The sequence below is a fragment of the Diabrotica virgifera genome, chromosome 4 (assembly GCF_917563875.1).
Source record: "Diabrotica virgifera virgifera chromosome 4, PGI_DIABVI_V3a".
In the NCBI taxonomy this organism is placed as follows: Eukaryota; Metazoa; Arthropoda; class Insecta; order Coleoptera; family Chrysomelidae; genus Diabrotica; species Diabrotica virgifera.
The window spans coordinates 109,028,151-109,054,642 of NC_065446.1; the positions used below are offsets into that span (position 1 = coordinate 109,028,151).

Below are 26,492 nucleotides of genomic sequence, written 5' to 3' on the forward strand. Positions count from 1 at the left end.
GAAGCCTCACCCAGCTAGCAAGATAACGTTACATTAACGTTAAATTTAGGTTTTTTGGTATTGTTACGTAACATCTATCAAAAAATGATGTTACTGATACGAAATTTTAATACGTATATTATACGTATGAATTTATTAGTTTCTGAAACGTGGCTCTTTGGTAGGTTTTAATACGTATGAATTTATTCGTCTCTAACACGTGGCTTTTTGGTAGGTATAGACACGTACACATCTCATTTGAGATTGCAGCGCCATCGCGTATTTATTTCGAACCTTTCATTAATACCTAACCTTACATTTCCGTGATAAAAATCGTGTTTGTTTTTATGGAGTTATGTCAAAAAAATCGAATTATTATTGTTGTGTGCCTCAATGTGATTCTTGGATAAAGCGTACCTAATAGTAATTTATCGTTACATTCTTTCCCTAAATAGGATAAACAAAATAGAATTCGATTCAATGACAGTTTAGTTGAAAAACGAAATGTATGGAAATATCTTCTAAAAATGGGGAAGCAACCTAGTCCTTATACTATTTTTACTACAAAAGCGATATTACGTGGGTCAAAATTTTTGACGTAAGAGAACTGTCAAAACATTAGAATGTGACTTTTCATTATTAAAGTTATTATGAAAAGTCACATTGTAATGTTTTGACAGTCCTACGTCAAAAATTTTGACCTACGTAATATCGCTTTTGTAGTAAAAATACTATATATGAAAGTGTGCAGTTTACACTTTACGAAATAAAGATTACTTCAAGGGTATGTTTATGTATTGTAATATAGAGTAGCTATTAATAATTTTGTCTCTTTCTCTCACATAAAAGTCAAATATATAATAAATGTTTATTTCAAATATTTAATAAATGTGTCAGCATCATGTATGTTGTTTTATTTACACAATAATTTTAAGTCCTATTTATAAATATTATTTATACCGAAAATTCTCCTAAGAAGTGACGTTAAAAGGTTACGTAGAAATAACGTAAAATTGTTACGTAACATCGCTGTGACTTTTATACGTATATTTTAGGTAAAATTTGATGTAACTTTTGACGTAACTTCTCCCAAAATGTTGACGTTTGTTTGACGTTATATATACGAACATTGTTAGCTGGGCATCGGAGAGAACGTAGGCACTGTTCTCCATACCCCAATTGACCAGCATCGAGAGCTATTCCCACCCATTGCAACTGAAGTGAAGGTACTAGGTGACTAGCGTCATTTGGCAGTTGAAAGATGAAGTTTGTTTTCAATCCTAATAGTAAAATTAATAATATTGAAAATATTAAAAATATTACTAAAAGATTTTTAAATTGAAAACTTTTGGTACACTTTCCTGGTGACAACCTCCAAGGCTTCTACAATTTGCAAGCACATGGATGCTGCAGTGAAGACAAAGGGCAGGAATTCTACACTATCCAATTCACATCCCCCGTCTGCAGCTTGGTAAAGTTCCAACGGAAAATGCACCTGGTTACTCTACGGAGTGCCTACGTTCATGCAACCAGGTGCATTTTCCGTTGGAACTTTACCCAACTGCAGACGGGGGATGTGAATTGCATAGTGTAGAATTCCTTCCCTTTGTCTTCACTGCAGCATCCATGTGCTTGCAAATTGTACAAGCCTTGGAGGTTGTCACCATGAAAGTGTACCAATAAGTTTTCAATTTAAAAATCTTTTAGTAATATTTTTAATATTTTTAATATTATTAATTTTACTATTAGGATTGAAAACAAACTTCATCTTTCAACTGCCAGATGACGCTAGTCACCTAGTACCTTCACTTCAGTTGCAATGGGTGGGAATAGCTCTCGATGCTGGTCAATTGGGGTATGGAGAACAGTGCCTACGTTCTCTCCGATGAGGCTCCAATAAGAGCCGAAAATCGCGATTCAGGGGACTGGACTGCGCTCCGTATTCTAATTGAAAAGTAAGATTGTTTTGCCTTCGCATTGAAACTGAATAAAAATGGTATACATTTTTATTTTATAGTCGTATTACTCCGTAGAGTAACGAGGTGCATTTTCCGTTGGAACTTTACCAAGCTGCAGACGGGGGATGTGAATTGCATAGTGTAGAATTCCTTCCCTTTGTCTTCACTGCAGCATCCATGTGCTTGCAAATTGTAGAAGCCTTGGAGCTTGTCACCAGGAAAGTGTACCAATAAGTTTTCAATTTAAAAATCTTTTAGTAGTATTTTTAATATTTTCAATATTATTAATTTTACTATTAGGATTGAAAACAAACTTCATCTTTCAACTGCCAGATGACGCTAGTCACCTAGTACCTTCACTTCAGTTGCAATGGGTGGGAATAGCTCTCGATGCTGGTCAATTGGGGTATGGAGAACAGTGCCGACGTTCTCTCCGATGAGGCTCCAATAAGAGCCGAAAATCGCGATTCAGGGGACTGGACTGCGCTCCGTATTCTAATTGAAAAGTAAGATTGTTTTGCCTTCGCATTGCAACTGAATAAAAATGGTATACATTTTTATTTTATTAATGGATTTATTTCAATTTGGCTGTCTTGTTACACTTTATGAAAGTGCAATAAATAGTATGACAATAGTGGCAACACGCATGTGGCAATGCGTGACTCAGATGCCATTGTTTGTCAGTGCTGCCCAGCCTAGCTTGCAACTCGTGTGCCTATTATTTTGTATTCTTTAAAATGAAAATAGCAGAAATAAAAACTTTAATATTCAATACTAATCACTCCAACAGAAACATAGCACCCATTTCTAAAGTTTCAAAGGCAACGTGGACCGTATAAAGAAAAAACTTACATACCATTATTAAACAAAAGTAAAATTTCCTGAGGTGGCTCTAATAATATGATCACCCACTGTATATGCTGAGAATTCCATGGGTACAAAAAGTTACCAATTAAACAAAAAGAATTACTAACCATGATCAAAGAGTGGAAAATACAATACTTGGGTCATGTTTATGAATTACGTCGAATCATTGGAAGGTAATGTACAGGCATAGGGTAAAGATCAGTAGGAAGACACCAGAACTCGTGGTTGAAAGACCTGAGAAGATGGTTTGACCGCTCATCTGCAGAAATCTTTCGTGCAGCCTTTTTCCAAAGCTACAATAATTGCCATTTGGATCTCCAACCTTCGAAAGGAAACGACACGGTAAGAAGAAGATTTCTTCTCAATCTTAAGATTGGTGTCGCTTTTCTTTCAAAAGCTGTATATAATAATGTTTCCCGTTTGGCTTTTTTTACCATTTCAAGATTATATAATTTGTTGTCTTCAGGCAGCTTCAGCACGGACCACACCAGTTCGCTCTTGTGGTCAAAAAACCATTATAATTATATTGGAGATGTTAAGTCACAATGACGACCTCTCGTGGATTTCGGCGGAACTAAAATTGACGCCTTTTTCTTTTTATTGCCCTGCTATAATGGGGGTTTTTAATGTCAAATCGTTGTTAAAATCGTTGTCAGTATTTTGGAAAATCAATAAAGTGAAAAATTTAGTAGTCCAATCGATTAATCTACCAGCATCAGTAGAATCAAAAACAACGTGTTCCTCCTAAATTTACTCCAAATATTCTGCAACACAACATACAAATAAGAACACTTTTTATAAAAGGTTTGTAAGCTTTTAACTAAATATCTTTTGCATCAAAATTTATTAATTATATTGATTTTCGAAAATACTAACAACGATTTGACATTAAAACCCCCATTATAAGAGGGCAATAAAAAGAAAAAAGGCCTCAATTTTAGTTCCGCCGAAATCCACGAGAGGTCGTCATTGTGACTTAACCTCGCCAATACTAGTTCGCTCCCATGGTTAATTTGATTAAGTATTTATCTACTAAGTTCTAGGAGAATTAATATCGGCAAAATTGGTACTGTGATCTTTGTATTTTATATAGAAATTATATAAAATATTAGTGGTTACGTATTTATATACGAGATAGTTGAATTAGATTATTTAGATTATATTCACTTCATTTTGGTTCCTATTTTGTAAAATGTTAGTGATTGACGCAGAAATTTTATTAGAACCCAGCTAACAGTGTTCATATATATAACGTCAAACAAACGTCAACATTTTGGGAGAAGTAACGACAAAAGTTACATCAAATTTTACCTAAAATATACGTAAAAAAGTCACAGCGATGTTACGTAACAATTTTACGTTATTTCTACGTAACCATTTTAACGTCACAAAAACGTCACTTTTTAGGAGAATTTTCGGTAGAAATGATATTTATAAATATGACTTAAAATTATTGTGTAAATAAAACCACATACATAATGCTGACACATTTATTAAATATGTATTTGAAATAAACATTTATTATATATTTGACTTTTATGTGAGAGAAAGAGACAAAATTATTAATAGCTACTTTATATTACAATACATAAACATACCCTTGAAGTAATCTTCATTCGTAAACTGCACACTTTCATATAAGGACTAGGCTGCTTCCCCATTTTTAGAAGATATTTCCATACATTTCGTTTTTCAACTAAACTGTCATTGAATAGAATTCTATTTTGTTTATCCTATTTAGGGAAAGAATGAAACGATAAATTACTATTAGGTACGCGCTTTCTCCAAGAATCACATTGAGATACACAACAATAATAATTCGATTTTTTTTACATAACTCCATAAAAACAAACACGATTTTAATCACGGAAATGTAAGGTTAGGTTTAATGAAAGGTTCAAAATAAATACGCGATGGCACTGCAATCTCAAACGAGATCTTATACGTGTCTATTCGCGGTATGCAAGTACTTGGAAGGGAAACGAGAAACGACCGTGCGCGAGTCGCGGAGAAATATTGCAATTATCTTAAATAATTCATATTATCAATTGAAATTGTCAAATTGACGTATATTTCATACCTTCTCTCATTGAACCAGAAAAATTATATATGTCTTGCTCCACAATATTGATATGATATGCAATTATTATATAAAGGTAAATTTAATTAATTGTATTTTGCTTGCAGTACTGCATTTTAATAACTAATTTTATTTACTACATACAATTGTTTACGTTTTGATAACATAACCTGAATCTTATTTTTTCTTCTTATTATTTTTTGGGCTATGGTCTTGACAATTATCCAGTAACCAGGACTAATATAATTGGACAATATAATTAAAAGTGCGAATAAAGTTGCAGAGCGTAGAAATAGGGGTCGCTTTGCCGAACTTGCACGGTCCCAATACCTACCAAAAATCCACGTGTTAGAGACGAATAAATTCATTCGCATTAAAACCTACCAAAGAGCCACGTTTCAGAAACGAATAAATTCATACGTATAATATACGTATTAAAATTTCGTATCAGTAACGTCATTTTTTGATAGATGTTACGTAACAATACAAAAAAACCTAAATTTAACGTTAATGTAACGTTATCTTGCTAGCTGGGAAATTTTGATTTCTAATGGCCGGAGCAAATTTACCTGTGGCCCTTTTCTGTGGGGTATTAAAATATGACCGCCGGAGCGAACTAGTATATGCCCGCTTCAGCAAGGGGAGATTTTATTCTTAATTCAAAATACCCAATCATCGATAAAACATTTGCTATCTTACAATTTTTCACAGACACAGTCTTCTAATAAATTGCAGCTTGATTTTAGCGAATCCGATCCTGAAAATCCAGCTTCTAATCGCAATGAATCTCATAATGGCATTAGACAAAAATTAATTAGTTGCACAACATCCAACAAGTATTGTTTTCGTAGATATAAATAGTACCTAGCGTTGATTGCTCCCTAAATATATTCAGTATCTTTTTAAGACACCTACAGTAAGTCATTGATTGGAAATTTCGCTCATCTATCGTTCGGTGACGAGCAAAGCTGCTGTACCAAGAAAAATATGAATATCGCCGATCCGTTCGTATCTGTGGAGTTTGAAGTTTTTGGAAAAGTTCAAGGTGAGTTTTCAAGGACAAAGTTTTCAAATTATCGAAGTGTTCTTACATATGTTACTAATTTTCAGTGTATTCTTTCACTCAACAATTCTCTCCACACTCTCCAGGTCTTTCTACTTTGCCAGTCCCTGATTTATTTTTTCCATTGCTTAGCCTACTTCATATCTGAGAGATCTTCGGGGTCTGCCCCTCTTCCTTTATACTATCGGATTATTATTTTGTTTTTATTATTCTTATTTATTATCCAATTTTCACACCTTTTAAGTCAGAATACTTCTTGTTATGATGTTATATTCTTCTTTTTGTTTTTATACTGATCTTCTTAACCCACAATAACTGGTTCAATTTTCGTATACAGTCTCTTGTTTGTTCTAGTCTATTTTTTACATATTCGTCAGTTATTCCTTTGTTTGATATTATGAAACCTAAATACTTACTTGAACTTGTTTGTTCCGTTGATGTGTTTACCTTCATCAATTTCCAGTTGTTTTATTTCTGTATTATTCTCTTTTGTTAGATATTCAGTTTTCTTTAGGTTTATTTCCATTCCATTCTTTGTATATTCCTGTTCCAGTTTTCTCATCATCATCAACGTTAAAGTCATCTTCGTCTTGTGATATCACTATTTGGTCGTCAGCACAACTTAGGGTATATAGATATTTGTTTCTTACTGGTACACCCATTCATTCACACTTTCTTGTCCATAGTTTCAGGATTATGCATAAGTCTTCTTCTCTTCCTTCTTGTATGTAGGCTTTAAAGCCTGTTTGTTTTTCAATATTAGCCTCCTAAATTGTTTAAGTTATCGCACCATCTTTTTCTTGATCTGCCAATACTTCTTCGTCCATTTGGTGACTTATCTCGTGCTATTCGAACTATCCTATCCTCTGCCATTCCACTAATGCGTTCGTTCCACTCCTGTTTCCGATTTGTCACCCATTCATTTATGTCTTCTATATTGCATGATCTTCTTATGTTTCCGTCTCTCTCCCTATCCAACAGACTTTTCCCTGATATTCGTCGGAGTATTTTCATCTATGTTGTTTCTAGTAGTCGTCTCGTTTTAGATGTGTCCGGTCTTGTCTCCGCCCTGTATGTTAATATAGGTCTAATTGCTGCTTTATAGATTCTTGCTTTTGTGTCTCGTCTTACGTGTTTGTTCTTCCAGATTGTGTCATTAAGAGATCCCGCCGCTTTACTTGCTTTTAAGCTTTGTTGTCGTACTTCCTCTTCAACATTTCCGTAACTGGTTATATCTATTACCAGATATCTAAACCTTGCTTCCTGCTTTATTATTTTCCCATCAATTTCGATTTTACATTGTAGTGGGTATTAAGATGTTGTCATACATTTGGTTTTTTCTGCTGATATTATCATATTGTAATTCTTGGCTGTTGTGTTGCAGATGTGTGTTAATCTTTGGAGATCGTCTTCTGTCTCGGCGATTAATGCGGCATCGTCTGCATAACATAATACTTGGATTTCTTTGTTCCCCATTCTGTAACCATGACCTTTACATACTGCTTCTATTATTTCGTCCATTACTATATTATAGAGCAGTGGGCTTAATGAGTCACCTTGTCTGACTCCGCTCTGTACTGGAATAAACTGCGTTAGTTTTCCATTTATCTTTGCCTGTATTCGATTATGAAAGTAGATGTTTTCGATGGTTTGTATAATATTGATTGGTATGTTTCTTCTATACAGTAAATGTAAGACGTCTTCGACTTGGATGCGATCGAGAGCCTTTTTCAGGTCTATAAAACATAGATAGGGGAAGTATGCCTGAGACGGCATACTAGCTGAGATGGCATATCACGCGTTTTTCGTAAACTATTCCAAATTTGGTGCCTAGTGTGACAGTTTTCAGTTCCTCAAGTTAAAATGTGTCAACATTGTTGAACTTATGCATGTTAGTTTTATTTTGACAGCAGTAGCCTTTGGAATGTTAATTAAGTAGGACAAAATATTTATTGACTTTTTTTGTATCACATTATAATTCGCGAGTCTTTACACCTGAGTTAAGTTTTTAAATTTTGTGATGTTCTTTTACCTTATGCCTATCACGCCAGTATCGATTTATATCTTAAAAATGTGCTTAAGAAAAATTAGGTTAAAAAAACTGTATGAATGCAATGTTGCCTGAGATGGCATAGTAAGCAGGTGGATTAGATGGCATAGGTATGCCATCTCACCCTTATGCGTTTTTATACTGCATTAATTTTTTTATATGATTGAAGTTTGTCGTTACAGCTATGGGTCGTTTTAAGAGGAATTCGAACCGACAAAATCGATTCCGTCGATGTTGAGACAAGTGACGAGGAAGATGCTGCTTGCATTTTTTGTAATGGCCTCTTTTCATTATCTCGTTCTCGAAAAACCTGACTAAGATGTGCCAAATGACTAACCTTGCCAAATTTGTGGTAAGTGGTCATATTCCGAATGTGCCGGTGTACCCAAGACTACAAAAAAAAATTATTTGTGACTTATGAGTCGAGATTAGTGCCTTTATTTCAAGGGTATGCCATCTCACCCACATGTATGTGGGTGAGATGGCACATGTAATACTTTACAATTTATTTTTTCAGAAAAAAACTATAATATGTACCTTGTTAAAAAATAATGTTAAATTTATGTAAATGTTCCTAGCACTGACTTTGATTTTTATTACATGTCTAACTCTATCGATTATCGATTACAAAACATTTAAAAAAAAGTATGCCGTCTCAGGCATATCTCCCCTATGCTTGTTTATTGTACTCAATGGCCTTTTCTGTGATTTGTCTCAGTACAAATACGGCGTCTACGCAGGATCTTCCGGATCTGAATCCTTGTTGTTCATCTCATCAAGTTGTTAGTTTATTGATTTTGTTGGTTAGGACTTTTGTGGTTAGCTTAAGTGCGGTGTTCAGTAGATTTATACCTCTATTCTTGTTGGGGTCTTCTTTGTCTCCTTTCTTAAACATTGGTATCATTATGCTGTTTCTCGATGCGTCTGGTATCTTGCAGTGCAATATTAGATGTAATGCATAAATGCATAAGTCAAGGCACTATTTTGGTGAATGTACCTTCTCCCGTAGTTTTTCAATCTTCGACTTTAGCCCTTTATCCTGACGTGTAAATTAAAGAGTGTGTCTAAGGTTAGTCTAAAGTCCCACAATTTTATTTGCAGGTGTATCATTCCCTAAATACTGCAAGGATATGTGCGAGCAACTTAGTATAAGTGGTTGGGTAAAAAACACCAAGAAAGGAACCATTCAAGGAAAACTGCAGGGACAAAAATCTAAAATTGATCACATGTAAGTAGATCTCTCCTTATCGCCTTTAACTGTATTTGTGTCTTTCTCTTTTTTCCTATTGTTATAGTTTACTCAGTTTACTGTATTGTCTATTAGGCCTGGATCCCGCGTACCAAAAAAAGTTTATTAATAGCAAGAAACTTGTTAATAGCTTAATGGTGTCTAGTCGGACAAACTTTGAAGTACGGAAACACTGGAACAGGGGAAGTTTTAATTGTGGAACAGGTTACAGGTTGCGAACGTCAGACTACGAAAACGTCACATGTATTTTGCGGACAGAACTTCCAATTGATTTGTTACCCTTTCTTTAAACTCTTATGCAAAAATCAGACTGCTATTTACCACCAACATAATTCCTGTCATTTGACATATTCTAACATGTCGTACTTATTAAAATGCCCAACATATTTGTCGGTCAAACATTTTTTCATATATTATATAAAGTTTGTTATTGAATAAAGTTAAAAACAACCTGCTTGTTTTCACAATCATAAACTTATCAGGATGACACCTTCCACAATTAAAATCACGTTACACAATTAAAACTTCCCCCGTTCCAAGGGCGGATCCAGGGAGGGGGCCATGGGGGCCATGGCCCCTCCCGAGAATTTAAGAAAATAGAAATATAAATATTTGCAGTTCAAATGTTTTTAGTTTTAAAAACATATATATGTACAAAACAGGGAATAAATATGTCCTCTGGACTAGAATTGAACAAAATCAGTAACGGAAGATTCAAGAATGACATAGGATGTTTTTTAAATCAAAATGTTGATAATTTTACGGAGTGCCAATTGTTAGAACGACCTTGGCAGCCATCAAAATCGTGCCAATTTCCATGTTCTGTACACATAAAGAATAAAAAAGGAATGAAGCGTTACTTGGGTCTCCAGCACTTAAATCAAAGAAGTTGATTGGTACTTTCGCACATTCAAAAGGGATTGTTTTGCAAGTATTGCGTTTTATTTTTCCAATGAAAAATATGGTTATAATAAAGGTATGACAGCCTAGGCCCTTGTCACGAAACCTTTAACATTTTTCATCAAACTCATGGGCAAAGACAGAGCCATACAAACTAATGAAAAAACTTTATACCACAAAAAATGCGTTCAGGTCGGGCTGCATTTTCTACAACGTTATGGCAACCCGCAAAAGTCAGTCATTAACCAGATAGACTCTAAGAGGTCTAAACAGATACAAGAAAATAGAGAAACACTACGACCAATAGTAAAGTCTATAGCCTTCTTAGGTCGGCAAAATATTCCTCTGAGGCCATCGTGCTGATGGCCTTCTACTTCTGGACGAATATGCTGGACCTAAGAATAAGGGGAATTGTTAAGGTTTAAAATCGCATCAGGAGATAAGACTCTTAAACAACACCTATCCACAACATCTTCCTGTGCAATATACATTAGTAGTACTAGTCAATATCAATTGATAATATGTTGTAGTGAAGAAATAATTCAACAAATAATGAATCAGGTTCAAAGTACAAATTATTAATCTGCCATATTTGACGAATCGACCGACGTATTCCACGTGGAACAGCTTCCTCTAAATTTGAGATACATAAATTATTAGAAATAAAAAGATTTAGTGAAAATCAAGAAAGAGGGGAAGAACAAGGCCGGTCAAGAGAAGCATTGGGAAAAATAGTATTAAATAGTATTGCACGTGAATCTTAAGAAATGTGTAGGAATCGGTATTGACTTTGGTAATACTTTAATAACGATAAATTATTTTGAATGTCTTTATGACACTCAAAAGTGCGTGAAAAATAGCTTGAAACTCACCATTATAACCCTAAATTTTAAAAATTACCCCAATCCCCCTGGTACCACTCATCAAAATAAGTTCATGGCCTCTCCCGAAAATCGGTCCTGGATCCGCCCTTGCCCCCTTCCAGTGTTTCCATACATCAAAGTTTGTCCGACTACACACCGTTAAGCTATTAACAAATATTCAGCTTGCTATTAATAACCTTTCTTTTGGTACGCGGGATCTAGGCCTATATTCAAATTTTGATGTTTTACCATTTTGTAATAATGTCGATCATTGTTAGTTAGAACGCGTGATAGAAGTTGATTTAAGAGCGTAGGCGCAAATATTTTAAGGCCACCCCTACTTTTTCTTTCTTTACACGGCAAATTACGTGTAGCAAAATTCTCACTCGTATGGAGATGTAGGTAAACATTAGTTGACAATGACATTGTCATCATTAACTTAGAGATGACTTTTGAATGTTCTTGAATAACCATTACTTGTATAATCGCTTAAATTATTAATTCAGGTAATTCATTCAGTGATTAGAGTAATTTATATGCTATATAATAAAAACTAATAATCTGGAAAAGAGAAAAAGTGATAAAGTGATTTTTTTAATTAATAATATATTGTTACTATGGGATGCTTAGATAAATTTTGAACATATTTAACAACAAAATACTTGGATCACAGAATATATCCTGGTGTATTCTCTGCTTGGGATCTTCTATAAACAATAAACAATAAATAAGTTTTTATTAATTTCACGTCTTAAACCAATTATTTATCAAATACACTATCAATATTACTTAATAAACAACTAAAACTATTCCTGAAGCTGTGTCAAATATTTAGTAACCTTGTTTGTCACTGTCTTGTCACCACATTCTGTTCGACTGAATGCGTTGTATGACAAAGATAGCGAATGTTCGATTTGGAAAATATCGCCACAGACATGGTGTTCATTTTTTTCGAATCCTGAAAAAACTAATAAATATTTTTGAAAATTTTAAACGTGGAATGAAAGACTATATTATTATTACCAAGGGCCGAAAGTCCCTTAAAATAAATAAAAAGGTTTTTTTAATGAGATGTTTGAAATTAAAAATCACACTAACTATTCTCTTTATTTTTCACTTCTGTAACTTATTAAAATAAAAATTAAAGTTTTCCGGGACTTTCGGCCCTCGGCAATAACGTATCTTCTTTCTGCGTTTAAAATTTTTAAACATACTTATTAGTTTTCTCTCAGGATTCCAAACAAAATGAACATTATGTCTGTGGCGAATGCATTGAAATAGCATTGGAGCTTGGAGCCGAAATTTTACGCCTATCCCCTTAAGCTATTTTTAATCAATAAAATTAACGACATTGACATTGTCAAGTAAGAAAGGAGATGAACGAATTAATAAAAGCGAAACATATTTAGAAGGAAACATGGGCAGACTACTTCCGATCTCTATTTGCTAAAGGCGACGATAATGAGCCACCAACACCTGAAGTTACGACAAACGAAGTAAAGGAAGCATTAAGAAAATTTAAAAAATAGAAAATCTCCAGGAGAGGACAGAATATCGAACGAACTTCTAAAGTACGGAGGACAAGACCTAACTAAACAACTATTAAAACTAATACAAAAAATAATAGAATAAAACAAAATACCACAAGAATGGAGATCAAGCATCCTAATACATCTCTTCAAAAAAGGAGATAAATCAGACCCGGAGAATTACAGAGGGATTAACTTATTAAACACAACATTAAAATTAACAACAAAAGTGATAACAAACAAATTGAATGAAATTATAACATTAGCAGAAGAACAACAAGGTTTTAGGTCGAGAAGGTCATGCACTGACGCTATATTTATAATGAGGCAAGTTCAAGAGAAATCGTTGGAATACAACAAACCGGCATATTTATGTTTCATAGACCCTAAGAAAGCATTTGACAGGGTCACATTAAAGGACGTTATCCACTTGTTATACTCGAGAGAGGTACCTCTGGGAATAATTAAAACGATAGAAAACATATACCAGAACAACACAATAAAAGTAAAAGTGGAAGATGAACTAACTGACCCAATTGAAGCCGGCAATGGGATAAGACAGGGGGATTCCTTGAGTCCTTTATTGTTCAACCTGATCATGGACGAAATAATAAAAAAAGTAAGAACTAAAAAAGGATACCTAATGGGAGAAAAACAACATAAAATAATCTGCTATGCGGACGATGCAATACTAATCTCTCAAAGTGAAGATGATTTACAACCTATGCTGCACCAATTCGCCATAATAACCAGAAAATTTAACATGTTAATTTCCTCAAAAAAGACAAAATGCATGGTTGTAACAGCAGATCCAATAAGATGTAAATTGGAGCTGGAAGGTCAGATAATAAAACAAGTGATAGAGTTTAAATACCTAGGCATCACACTATCTAGCTACGGAAGGTTCGAAATAGAAGTGGAAGATCAAGTGAATAGAGCAAACAGAGCCGCAGGTTGCCTGAATGACACAATATGGAGAAATAAGAATATCGGAAAAGAAATGAAAGGCAGAATTTACAAAACAGTCATCAGACCAATAATGACATACGCGGCAGAAACAAGACCGACACAGAGAAGACAAAAAGATTGCTCGAAACAGCGGAGATGAAAACTCTTCGAAAAATCGATGGTAAGACTCTATGGGACAGAGCTAGAAGTACAGATATACGACGGAGATGCAAGTTAGATAACATTAGGTTTGTTCTAGCATCAGTTTCAAACGGTTTGCAACCATCAGCGAATAGCGGACCAGCGCGAGTAGAGGGGATAGCACTGGTGACTGTATTATGTTCTCTCACGGACCAACTGTTTGCTGACGGTTTCTGACTGTTTGCTAGAACAAACCTATTAATAACTGGGTAAGAAACAGAAGAATAGAATGGAATGACCACATAAGCCGAATGACAACAAATAGGGTAGTCAGTACAGCGAGAGATGGTTCCCCAATAGGAAGACGATCAGTGGGAAGACCACGAAAACGATAGAATGACAACTTACTAGAGGCACATTGAAAAAACAGACAGAGTCATGTCTATACAAAAAGAAGAAGAAGAAGAAGAAGAAGAAGAAGAAGACATTGTCAAGTCATCCCTGACTTGATAATGGCAAGTGCAACCTTGCCGAAACGTCAAAAAAATGTTTTTTTTTTCAAAGCCAAAATTATTCAACGCGGAGTCAAACCCGGAAAACCTTAGCAATACGAATACGAGGTATACGAATATTATTATACACGATTATACTATTAAATAAATAGTATCGAATACTGTTTTAATTAATTTTTTCTAATATTCACTAGAAAGACAAAATATAAACAGATATTGAAGGCGCGTTTACAGGCATCATGCCAACATAAAATATTTACTTCTAATCCATTAATAGATTAAAAGTTCTGCTGCACTTGACATCAGAGACGGACTTTGAATCTTCTATTTAAAATAAGTATTAATTTTCCCTTTGTAAGGACTGAAAACATATTCTGCAGTTCTTCCTTTTACTTGCTACAAAGTTAATCGTTAATCATCATTGTAGTCAAGTAGCCTATATTCGTCCACTACTGAACGTATGCCTCCCGTAAGATTTTCCACCGATCTCTGCCTTGAGATTCTTGCGTCCAATTTGTGATGGTGCGCTTTATATTATCCGTCCATGTAGCCAGTGGTCGTCCTCTATATCGATATGCGTCTTGTCTTGGTCGCCATTCCAGATGAATCTTTCTGGTCCATATGTATCATCCGTCAATCCGGCTACATCTGCGGCCTATGCCCATTTAACCATGGGTATTCTTTCATTCTTTCAACTGCATCCGTGACTCTTATTCTTCTTCTTATTTCTAGGTTTAGTACTTTATCTCTGATCGTAACACTTAATATTGATCTTTTGTATTGTACCCTCGGAGATCCGTGGAAAAAATTTACACCCAAAATAACAAAATAAAGTTTGGCAACACTGTCTAAATGTTGATAGTAACAAGATAAACATAACTGTAATTTAGTCCAGACAAATTAATATATTTTTGTGCCAACAAAAATGAGACTTTTCAACCAAATAATGTTTCACATATGATGTGCAAAATAATTTTGAATTGGTTTCTGCTAATGAGCTTGCTTTTTTGCCATTAAAGTAGAAAAAACTTTAAAATTTATTCTTTATAATAATTATCGTCCAGTTCTTCTCTTATTATTTTCACTGTACTAATATCCCTTGACTCATTTACAATGATTAATGCGATAATTAAAACATTTTATCGTTAGCGGCTTCTGGAGTGTCTGAGACATATCTTATTTCATTGATAAAATGCAAAGTCCCACCGATTTCCACTTGAACCATACATGGTTTTATGTTTTATGTTTTATTGTTTGTTGATATTTTAGTGTAGGAAACAAAGGTTGAACCTTGCAAAATGGACACAAGTCCGGTTTTATTTTTTTTCTGGTATATCAAGGGGTGCTTATTATAAGGCTAACTTTTTCTGAAAAAATTTCGCCCCGGAACCCCCCTTTTCACCCCTTTAAAGGGGGTAATTTGTGGTTTTTGCGGAACGTAGCCCTTCCTGTACCTTTTACAAAAAATTTCTTTTATAGAAATATGAAGAAGACTATATTTTCTACGATTTATTTCCAACAGCATATGTCTATCATCCACCGTTTAGCAAGGGTAGCGCCCCAAAGATTAAAATTCCTACCGCAATTATTCACAAATAATTGATTGATTTCACTTAAGGGTAATTGCTGATTTTTTAATTACAGGGTGTTACATTTTAAAAAACCCCTCTTTATACCATCTGAACTGTTTATGCTAGAGTAAAAAGATTTTCAGCGATTACCCATGTACTGGTGCTATTTACAAATTTGTATAATGCACCCCCATTTTTTCCCCGGAACCACCCAAAAAAAAAAAAGAAAAATTAATAAATAAAGTGATTTTCTTGGAATCCTTCACATACAATGCCCTTTATTAATATGCTTCATACACCATTTTGTGCATGTTATTATTACCCATACATGGACACCAAAAGCGATTTCCTAGTGCAACCCCTGTAGCCAAAAAAAAATTAATAAAGTGGGGGGTTGAAAATTTTTTTTTGTTTTTTGCCTTTTGATCCATATGGCCATATGCTTCATCAATAGTTCTTTTCAAAAATATATATGGTTATTGCAACCTCCCTGCGGAAACCACCCCTATCCTTGAAAATATACTGCAGAAACTACCCCTATCCCTTGGCGAGCATGTTTTTACGATTTTCTCATTACCTATGCATTATTTTTAAGCAAAACTTATACAAGGTTAAAGACCACTATTTACTCTAAAAATTAGGTCCTATTCATTTTTTTCGTATAAGCAACCGTTACGGCACAGTGGCGCCGTAAACCTCATATATGCTTTGGCGGGCTCCAGTTTTTGTTTTTTTTTTTCGTCATCTGTTCGTTTTATTGATAAAGTACTTATGTAAAATAAAACAACACAGTGTAACCTACAAATTATGACTTATCCACATTTTACAATCTTTGCGCCCCAAAGCCACAGTGGTGGCCCAAAATCAATTTTTGCATATTTTCGCAACCTACACGCATTTTATTGCATTAATGCTACCTTAATAGCACAATATTCACCCCTAAGTGGTCGCTAAGCAGTGGCGGATCCAGGGAGGGAAGCTGGGGGTGATCACCCCACCCTCTCAAACCAAGTGATATTATATTTAAAGTTTATAAAAATATTCATTTATTTTTATAGAAATTTAACCAATTGGCACCCCCCTCTTAACGATGCTAGATCCGCCACTGTCGCTAAAGAATAAAAAGTACGCCATTTTTATAAAAATAATAATATAAGTATTTCTATAAAAATAAATGAATATTTTTATAATCTTTAAATATAATATCACTTGGTTTGAGAGGGGGGAGGGTGATCACCCCATATCACCCCTTCCTGGATACTCCAGTACTTAGCGACCACTTAAGGGTGAATATTGTGCTATTAAGGTAGCATTAATGCAATAAAATACGTGTAGGTGGCGAAAATATGCAAAAATTGATTTTGAGCCACCACTGTGGCTTTGGGGCGCAAATACCGTAAAATGTGCATAGGTCATAATTTGTAGGTTACACTGTGTTGTTTTATTTTACATAAGTACTTTATCAATAAAACAAACAGATGACGAAAAAGAAAACAAAAACTGGAGCCTGCCAAAGCATATATGAGGTTTACGGCGCCACTGTGCCGTAACGGTTGCTTATACGAAAAAAATGAATAGGACCTAATTTTTAGAGTAAATAGTGGTCTTTATTATTGTAAAACTTTTGTTTAAAAGAAATGCATAGGTAATGAGAAAATCGTAAAAACATACTCGCCAAGGGATAGGGGTAGTTTTTGCAGTATATTTTCAAGGATAGGGGTGGTTTCCGCAGGGATGTTGCAATTACCATATATATTTTTGAAAAGCACTATTGATGAAGCATATGCCCATATGGATCAAAAAGCAAAAAACAAAAAAAAATTCAACCTCCCATTTTATTTATTTTTTTTTTTGGCTGCAGGGGTTGCAGTAGCAAATCGCTTTTGGTGTCCATGCATGGGTAATAATAACGTGCACAAAATGATATATGAAGCATATTAATAAAGGGCATTGTGTGCGAAGCATTCCAAGAAAATCACTTTATTTATTAATTCTTCTTTTTTTTGGGGTGGTTCCGGGGAAAAAATGGGGGTGCATTATACAAATTTGTAAATAGCACCAGTACATGGGTAATCGTTGAAAGTCTTTAAACTCTAGCATAAACGGTTCAGATGGTATAAAAAGGGGTTTTTTAAAATATAACACCCTGTAATTAAAAAAAGGGTAATTACCATTAAGTGAAACCTATACCAAAAAATCAATCAATTATTTGCGAATAATTGCGGTTAGATTTCTTCTTAATTTCCGTTACAGTTAGGGAAAAATATATTTTTTTTTAAAATATCTTTTTTAAAAACTTGTCAAATTTGGGGCGCTACCCCCGCTAAACGGTGGATGATAGACATATGCTGTTGAAAACAAATCGTAGAAAATATAGTCCTCTTTATATTTCTATAAAAGAAATTTTTTGTAAAAGGTACAGGAAGGGCTACGTTCCGCAAAAACCACAAATTACCCCCTTTAAAGGGGTGAAAAGGGGGATTCCGGGGCGAAATTTTTTCAGAAAAAGTTAGTCCTATAATAAGCACCCCTTAATACACCAGAAAAAAAATTAAACCGGACTTGTGTCCATTTTGCAAGGTTCAACCTTTGTTTCCTACACTATTTCTCTTCATACTTTGTTGTTATCCGCCGATACACATATGTATTCCGTTTTGTCGATGTTTACCTCTAAGCCTCACTTTTTGTGTTGTTCTATTAATTTTCGCATGATATATTTAGAATCCTCATATTCCTGTGCAAGTAGGCACTGTTTGGTCATCTGCAAAGCACAACGTGTCTTCTACTTCTTATACTTGTTGTAGATCTGTCGATCTGTTAATTCCAACGGTGACGTAGGTATTTCTTGAGAGGTAGACTGCCAGCTATCTATCCATCTTTGTGGTGGTCTCCCCGGTGGATGCTTGCCTGCTGGTTTTCCTTCTAGCGCAATTCTTGATAGTCTGTGCTTCTCCATTCCTTTTACATGACTGATTTGACTGATTTTACATGACCATTCTCTTCGTCTTTGCCCACTCCATATTTACTACATCTTGCACGCCACATTGTTCCCTGATGATGTTGTTTCGTATTCTATCCCTTCTTGTCTTTCCTGCAATTGCTCTTAGTGTCTTCATTTCGGCTGTTCGTAGCATGCTTTTGGTTTTATTTGTGTATTCTCTTGATTCAATACCATAAGTCATAACAGGTCTGATGCAAGTTTTATAAATTCTAACTTTGCTGTCCATTATCAGTCATGTCACATATCTCAAACATGCGGACATCACTGCGGCCTTGTTTATTTGTCCTCTTAGGTCTCTGGCTGGGTCATGATAACTTGATAAGTCTAAACGTAGATATTTGAACTGGTTTAGCTGTTCTATGGGTTTCCCCTCTACCACGAGCTTGCATCTAATTGGATCTTTCGCAATTGTAATGCATTTTGATTTATGTGTGGATATGTTTATGTTCAGTCGTCCGTTATATGTAAACCGTTAAATTGTTGAGAGTTATATGATGGATTTTTTGTCATACCTACCCATATTTTTACAGTTTCATTTACAAATTTCTAAAGCTTTTTCTAGGTAGATTTTGAATAGTGTCGGTGACAAACAGATCCTTGCTTTAGTCCTTTGCTGATCTTGAAACCGTTAGACATTATTGATAGGGGAGTGCATATAATTGATAGGAAAAGCCTATTTATCTGAAAGACCATATTATTCAATAGGAGAGTTTCTTAACCAATAACTAAGAAATTACAGTATTCTTATGTATAAGTAGAATCTTAATCTATATTTGAGTGTCATATGCAGCAGCATAACTTATTAAATCACTTATTAAATTTCTTAAGGTAGATTACGCAATTTGCAATTTTTTTTAAATTTTCCAATAAATTGTTACTGATTTTTATTTGACTTTATTATGTTTTATTTATATTGACGATTTGTATAATTTTAGTAAATGGTATTTGTTATTGTTTTTATTTATGATTCTTGTAAGCTTTGTCTATAAAATTGTTAAATTTTTCATGACAATAAAGCATATTTCTATTCTATTCTATAGATTTTCACTTCGGAAAAAATCAAACAGGATAGAACTTTTTGTAATTTCATTAAGAAATGTTTAATAAACAACATATCAAAAAGTTCTACTCGAGAAGTGGGTGCTTCATTTTTTATTAAACAAATGAACTACGAAGTTTGATGTTTTTTTAAATATCCGAAAATATAAAACTCCGAAAATATAAATTTTAGAACAAAACTGACTTGACCATTGAAAAATTCAAAAAATGTTACAAAAAAAACCTTATATAAAGAATTTTCTAAAACTAAATTTGTATCTTCTATAATTTTTTATTTATAACGCTAAAGTCACCCTTCTCACAAACATTGGCGCACTGTAAACTAGCGTACGGCGAAGTGCACGGTTGAGTTATTTTAAAGTAATTCTTTAACTAATGGATCAAATGAAATTTTACAAATTGAACCTAAAAGAACAATAATTAAGCTATCTTATGGTTATAATGAAAAGAAATAAAATGTATGGGCATAAGTACGGCGGGGTCGGAAAATGAGCCTTACATGAATTTTGTTTAAAGATGATTTAAAAATGTGTAACTAATACAATTTTTCTTATAAAACCCTCAATTATGCACAACTTATCTTTCAAGCATCGCACTAAATGACGTTTCATTCAAAAAAATCTCAAAAATTTAATTCAAATGATATGACGTCTTAAAAAATGTAATTTTTGAAATCTTCGTAGTTTTATAGAATTACCACCAATTTAAGACGGTATTACTCAAGTTTGAACAGATCTATTACATTTTTATAAGTGCTTTCTTAAAGCTTAGGATGTAATCTTTAAAATGCACTAAATTATTTTACTTTAGAAATGAAATAGACTATTTATTTTTGAGAAAATTAAGAAAGATAACAAAAATGTAATACAAAAACCGAAAATTACCAGCTAAAAAAATGTTTATATAAAGTGATCAAAACTTTTTTCTGTAAAACTTACCTAAAATACATTTAATAATAAACTTCAACAATAGTAAATGTTCAGCAAAAAAACTTTTTTTAGCTCTTATACAGTATCTCTGCGTAACTTGGATCCTATTGATAACTGTTTTATTATCAGTTTTACGAAAAAAAGTTATTCTTTATAAAATACTCTGCATCGTATATAATCTAAGATGCAATCATCAAATATTAAATTTAATGAATTTTATACGAGGTATGTCAAAAAATATGAATTTCACTCAAGAGTAAAGTATCGTTAAATTTCACAATATCGAAAATTTTTATTAAGAAAAGTTGTTTGGAATTAAAAAATTTGTTTTAGTGTTCAATTACATCCTTCTAATTAAAATATTGTGAATAATAAAGGCACTTAACTCTTAAGAAAAATTCATATTTTTTACATACCTCGTATAAAATTAAAAAAGTTTAATATCTGATGGTTGTATCTTAGATTTTAGACCAGGGAGAGCATTTTATGAAGAATAACTTTTTTTCGTAAAAGTGATAATAAAATAGTTATCATTAGGGAGCGGATTTTATGCTAAATGCATATTGCATGCATATTTCGCATATTTGAGAACTTTACTAAATTTTGCATATTTTTTAAAAAAACATGCATATTTTGGGCCTATTTAAAAATATTTAAATCAAAAAAAAAAAATTTTATTTTTTAATTCGACACAAAATAATATTTCCCCGCACATGCTGTTCTATTAATTCGAGAACTACCTGAAGGGAGACGGCTCATTCACTGCCTTCTCATTTTTTTTTTAGAAAATATCCGATCTTTACACAAAGTACTTATAGTGCTTATAGTACGCCGTTATAAAATGATTGTAGGATGTTAAAATGATGAATGATGATTTACCGGGAAATCCGAATTTTATTTACTTTTATTATATTGAGTGCAATTTTTATCCCAATTTAGTAGGTACCTATAATTCTGGTGATTCTTAAATCCCCTATTGTTAAGAGAATTTACACCTTTAACCATAGTTTTACGATTTTCCAACGGAAATTGAAATATTCATGCTTTAGATCAGATCCCGTCTTTAAAACTTTGGAGGACATAATATGCGAAATTTTTAATGGCAATTTTAAAATTGATTTTGGTGCAGAATTTTCGGCTTTAACAAGTTATTTTAAATACGCCCCAATTACTTCTGTTGATGGTTAAAGGATTTGTTCAAGTTATAAAAATATTTTATCTGATCAAAGAAAATGTTTCCTCGTAAAAAATTTGGAAAAACACATTGTAGTGAATTATAATCGAAGATATAATAGTGATATTGTTGTTTTATTGTAAATAGGTAACTATTAATATCAGTTTTTGTAAAAAATGTGAATAAATTCCATATATAAAAAAGAGTGATTTAATTTGAAAGGTAATAAATAATATTGCCGCCCTTTAAAAGTACCACCTAGAATAGAATAGAACAGAAAATTTGTGGTTTCTCGAAATGCGCATTTTTTGAATTTTTCTGCATATCTTGCGCATATTTCGTAATTTTTTACTGCATATATATGAAAATATAAAAAATTGAAAAAAAAATTTCGATTACAATAATGTAATTGTATATTTAAACATAGTTTTTAATTTCAAACAACTTTTCATAATAGCATTTTTTGATATTCTGAAATATAAAGGTAGGTCCTTTACTCTTTAACAAAACTCATATTTCTGACATAATTCGTATAAAATTGATAAAATTTGATATCTGATGGTTGAGTTTTAGATTTTTGACTATCCAGAGCATTTATGGAAGAATAACTTTTTTTCGTAAAATTAATAATAAAAAAGTTTTCTATGTTGTTCGTAGCTACGCAGACATACTGTATAAGAGCTTCTGTATAAGAATTTTCAAATTGTAATGCCATATTCGGATTCAGTATGATCAAAAACAAAATAGAAACATTCTTGATCAAAGTAAAATGGTGAATTTAACGATATTTTTAAAATTATTAATACAAAACAATTATTGTTATTGTTTAAACAATTAATAAACAATTAGCGGCCAAATCCGCGAGTAGAACTTTTTACTTTAATATGTATATAAACTAACAAAAAAGTTTTAGAAAAATATAAGCTTGTTTGAATTTTTCCGAAACAATGCATGTTTTCGTTCTAATTGCACTCCCCTATGATTTTTTTCTGGTGGTATTGTTTTGGTACTGTTTGTAAATCAGAAGATTGATATTATCGAATTATTAGACAAAATAACCAAAATGACTATCCAGAGAACATTGATTATACCCGTAGTAATAACCTATGGTTGTAAAACCTGGGTAATGACTAAAAAAGATGAAAGACATTCGAGAGAAAGATACTGAGGAAAGTATACCTATATGGCCCGGTACAAGAGGAAGACGGCACATGGATAATCAGGAAAAACGATGAGGTTAATAAATTGAATGGAGGTGGGTAGTTTTCCGCAACTTTAAATCCTTGAATTTGCTTCCGGTCCTTTTGCACGTCCTTAGTCGTGAGAAAGTTTGTTCCAAGAAGACAAAATGGATACCCGTGCGCTTAAAAAATATTCTTCTACATCTTGCATCCCTAAATTCCTGTCTGATCCGAACTGCTCAGTCTGATGAGAGTCGGTTAGTTTCAAAACACGAAATGGACATGCTAAAATCTTCTAATTTTCATTTCGTACCCTTTTCCTTGACATTATAGTGTGTTTTATTGTTTATATTGTCTTTAATTAACTTTGCTTCTAATATATCTAAAAAATAATCAGTTATCTCATTACTTCATCATCATAAAACATTAAAAATCATATAAATTTATACTAAAATTCGACCGATATTAAAAAATTTAAATCAAAAATCTTATTGTCGGTATCAAAAATTCAGCATTCAATTATGAAAAAAAAATCGAAAGAAAGTGTTAATAAAAATAGACTATATTCTGTTAAAAAAATATCATGAAAATCTCCTAAGCCATACAGAAAATCTTAATCCTAACACTAAATCTGACCCTGGCAGGGTTGTCATATCTTGGTACTGGGTTGTTATTGTTACCCCCGATGATGGGGTTGATTAAGTTGAAACACTATTTCCCAGAATATATTTATTCAGAACACTAAATAAGACAGTAACTAGTTGGTGGACAACGTATCTGATCTAACCACGTCGCTGTCTGAATAATGAATAATCTCTTCTTTACTTTCTCCGTATCTATACATAAATCGTAATTGTTTTGTTATGATTGACTACACCTGAATGTGACCGTGCAAATACTAATAGTAACATAATTGCTGACTCCGTTGTTTCAAAACGAGTGGCCTACATTGCAGAAGCAATGTCACCCATTTACGTAATGTAAACAGTACATGTAAATAATATTTGTTTGAGACCTTAAAAATTAAATCGATATGAATTACTCTTATTTTTGGATTCTAATATAAATCCTGTACAGTATGATAGTGTAAGATATGTTAAAAGTCAAAGACTGCCATGACAAGGAAATGTCCAGAGACAAGAAGATGCAAAAATAGCAAAGAAAATATTACAATGGAAGCCGATAGGAAGCCGAAAAAAAGGAAGGACCATAACGAGATGGTTGGATTACATGGAAGATGACCTGAAAACTATGAATGTAAGACAATGGAGGAGAAGGGCACATTAGAAATCTGAATGGAAGGACATAATCAGACAAAGAAAGACCCATCCAGGGTTATTATGCCAAAAGAAACAGAATTGACATAAGTTATGTATATCGTGGTACAACATTCACTGATGAACGTATTATGATCTACACGTTTCATATTCACTTGATCGGTTAGGTCTTAGATTATAAGGCCAGAGAATCGATAATTTACAGCGCCGTAAGAGCAGTAAAATGAAGCGCAAAAATGGGTCCCACGGTGAGTATAGTGGATGGACAGATTGGGCTGTAATAAAATCGCGCAGCAACATCGAATGGGCCCATCTTTGGCGTTGTGTCGCAAACGAATGGACCTGGGTCCAAATTTGTAGCTCATCTAGCCACAACAATGACCAAATCACTGTATTTACATCTCGCGACATGCCGTAACTTACATCTCCGTCTGGCCATGATTTTTACGGCGGCTGCTGCCGCTTCATTTTACAGCGCTTACTGCTCTGACGGCGCCGTAAATTATCGCCTGTCTGGCCTTAGCCTTATTATTTAAAAATCACTGTTGAACTGTTCTAATTTAGCTGAATTTCTTTTTGTAGGGTCATGTGGCTATCGAGCGCAGGTTCCCCTGGAAGTCAGATCGAAAAGTGTGATCTCACCAACTGGCAAAATCTGGCACGACCAGACTACAAAGGTTTTCAAATTAGATTTTAAGTATTTTAGTATTTAATTCCTCAACTAAATAATTATTTTATATTACATTGTCGTTGTAATAAGCATGCGTTCTTATGTTTTCAAGTTTATGTGTAGTATTAGAAAAACATTTTTTTAAGTAATAAATAAAATATAAACCTTTGGTTCTATATTTTTTTTATCAAACATTAGACATTATGATTTCCAAAATCCAATTTCTCGCTACTTCTCTTACATTTATCCCGTTTCTCAAATTTTTGTTGGCCAAAATCATTTGATACATAGGTACCTCAGTCTCCTGAGCTCCCATATCTCTTTCTTCACTGATCACTGCACTAGATACTGCTGTTAGGAACGGAGGATGATTCATTTATACCGTCGATGATGACGTGTGGTTGCTGACGTGGCGTCTGGGTGGGAGTTGAAAGTTGAACTGGACCATATTTTCTTTGGGAGAGGTCTCCATGTCCAAGGTTAATACAATTTGGTCGTTTTTCAATCTCTATGCTTCTCTTGGTATTTAGAAAAGAATGAGAGCTATGGTTCTAGATTGTGACCTGTGTGAAGATGATTTTGACCTAGAGCTGAAATTTAATCTGAATTGCAAACAGAAATTAGAAGATGCATTGAAATAGCAAGGTCTGGCTTCATGAACATACCAAAAATGCTCTGTAACACCAAGCTATTAGTCACAATAAGATTGAGAACACTAAAGTGTCATGTGTGGTCTCTATATTACTATATGGCTGTGAGACCTGGAATTAAAACAGTCAACAAACTGAATTCATTCAAAATAGGCCTGGATCCCGCGTACCAAAAAAAAGTTGATTAATAGCAAGCTGAAAATTTGTTAATAGCTTAACGGTATAGTCGAATAAACTTTGATGTACGGAACACTTTAACAGGGGAAGTTTTAATTGTGGAACAGGTTAAAAATTTGGAACGACAGACTACGAAAACGTCCCATGTATTTTGTCGGAGAGAACTTCCAACTGATTTGTTGCCCTTTCATTAAACTCTCATGCAGTGGCGGCTCGTCAGAGGAGGCAACGGAGGCTTAGCCTCCCCATAATTTTTTACACATTTTATGTCATATCTGGGACATAATATTTCTAGAATTATTGATGAAATGTCACTGTTTTGTTTATTTTGAATCACGAGAAACAACAAGCGCTCGTACTAATAGAAAGTGTAAATTATTGCACACTTTTGTAATATAAACGCATCTGGAATGCATCAATATGCCCACCTGTATGCTGTGAGCAGCTCCTCATATCTCTACCAAGGTAGGTAGAAGACAGACTCGACTCCGTTGTGTTCTAAGTTACGACAAACGTCTCGAAACCAGCGATATGCGTACAATAATACTTGATAGAGAAACGTAATATTATATCGCTTCACGACAAACTACCCAGAAATATATGCCAAGGCAGGCAAAACCAGAATTAGGCTCACTTGTGGTTTTACTTATATTCTATAAGGAAG

The 26,492-nt window shown here is 33.6% G+C and overlaps 1 protein-coding gene across 1 annotated transcript; it reads left to right on the top strand.

Annotated features, from left to right (window-relative positions):
- The first annotated feature begins 5,688 nt into the window (after positions 1 to 5,688).
- On the top strand, positions 5,689 to 25,171 carry LOC114331835 (acylphosphatase-2-like). The gene is made up of 3 exons (XM_028281504.1): positions 5,689 to 5,929; positions 9,099 to 9,225; positions 24,914 to 25,171. The coding sequence occupies exons 1-3, from the start codon at positions 5,872 to 5,874 to the stop codon at positions 25,026 to 25,028; spliced, it is 300 nt and encodes a 99-aa protein (XP_028137305.1). The 5' UTR covers positions 5,689 to 5,871; the 3' UTR covers positions 25,029 to 25,171.
- The last annotated feature ends 1,321 nt before the right edge of the window (positions 25,172 to 26,492 follow it).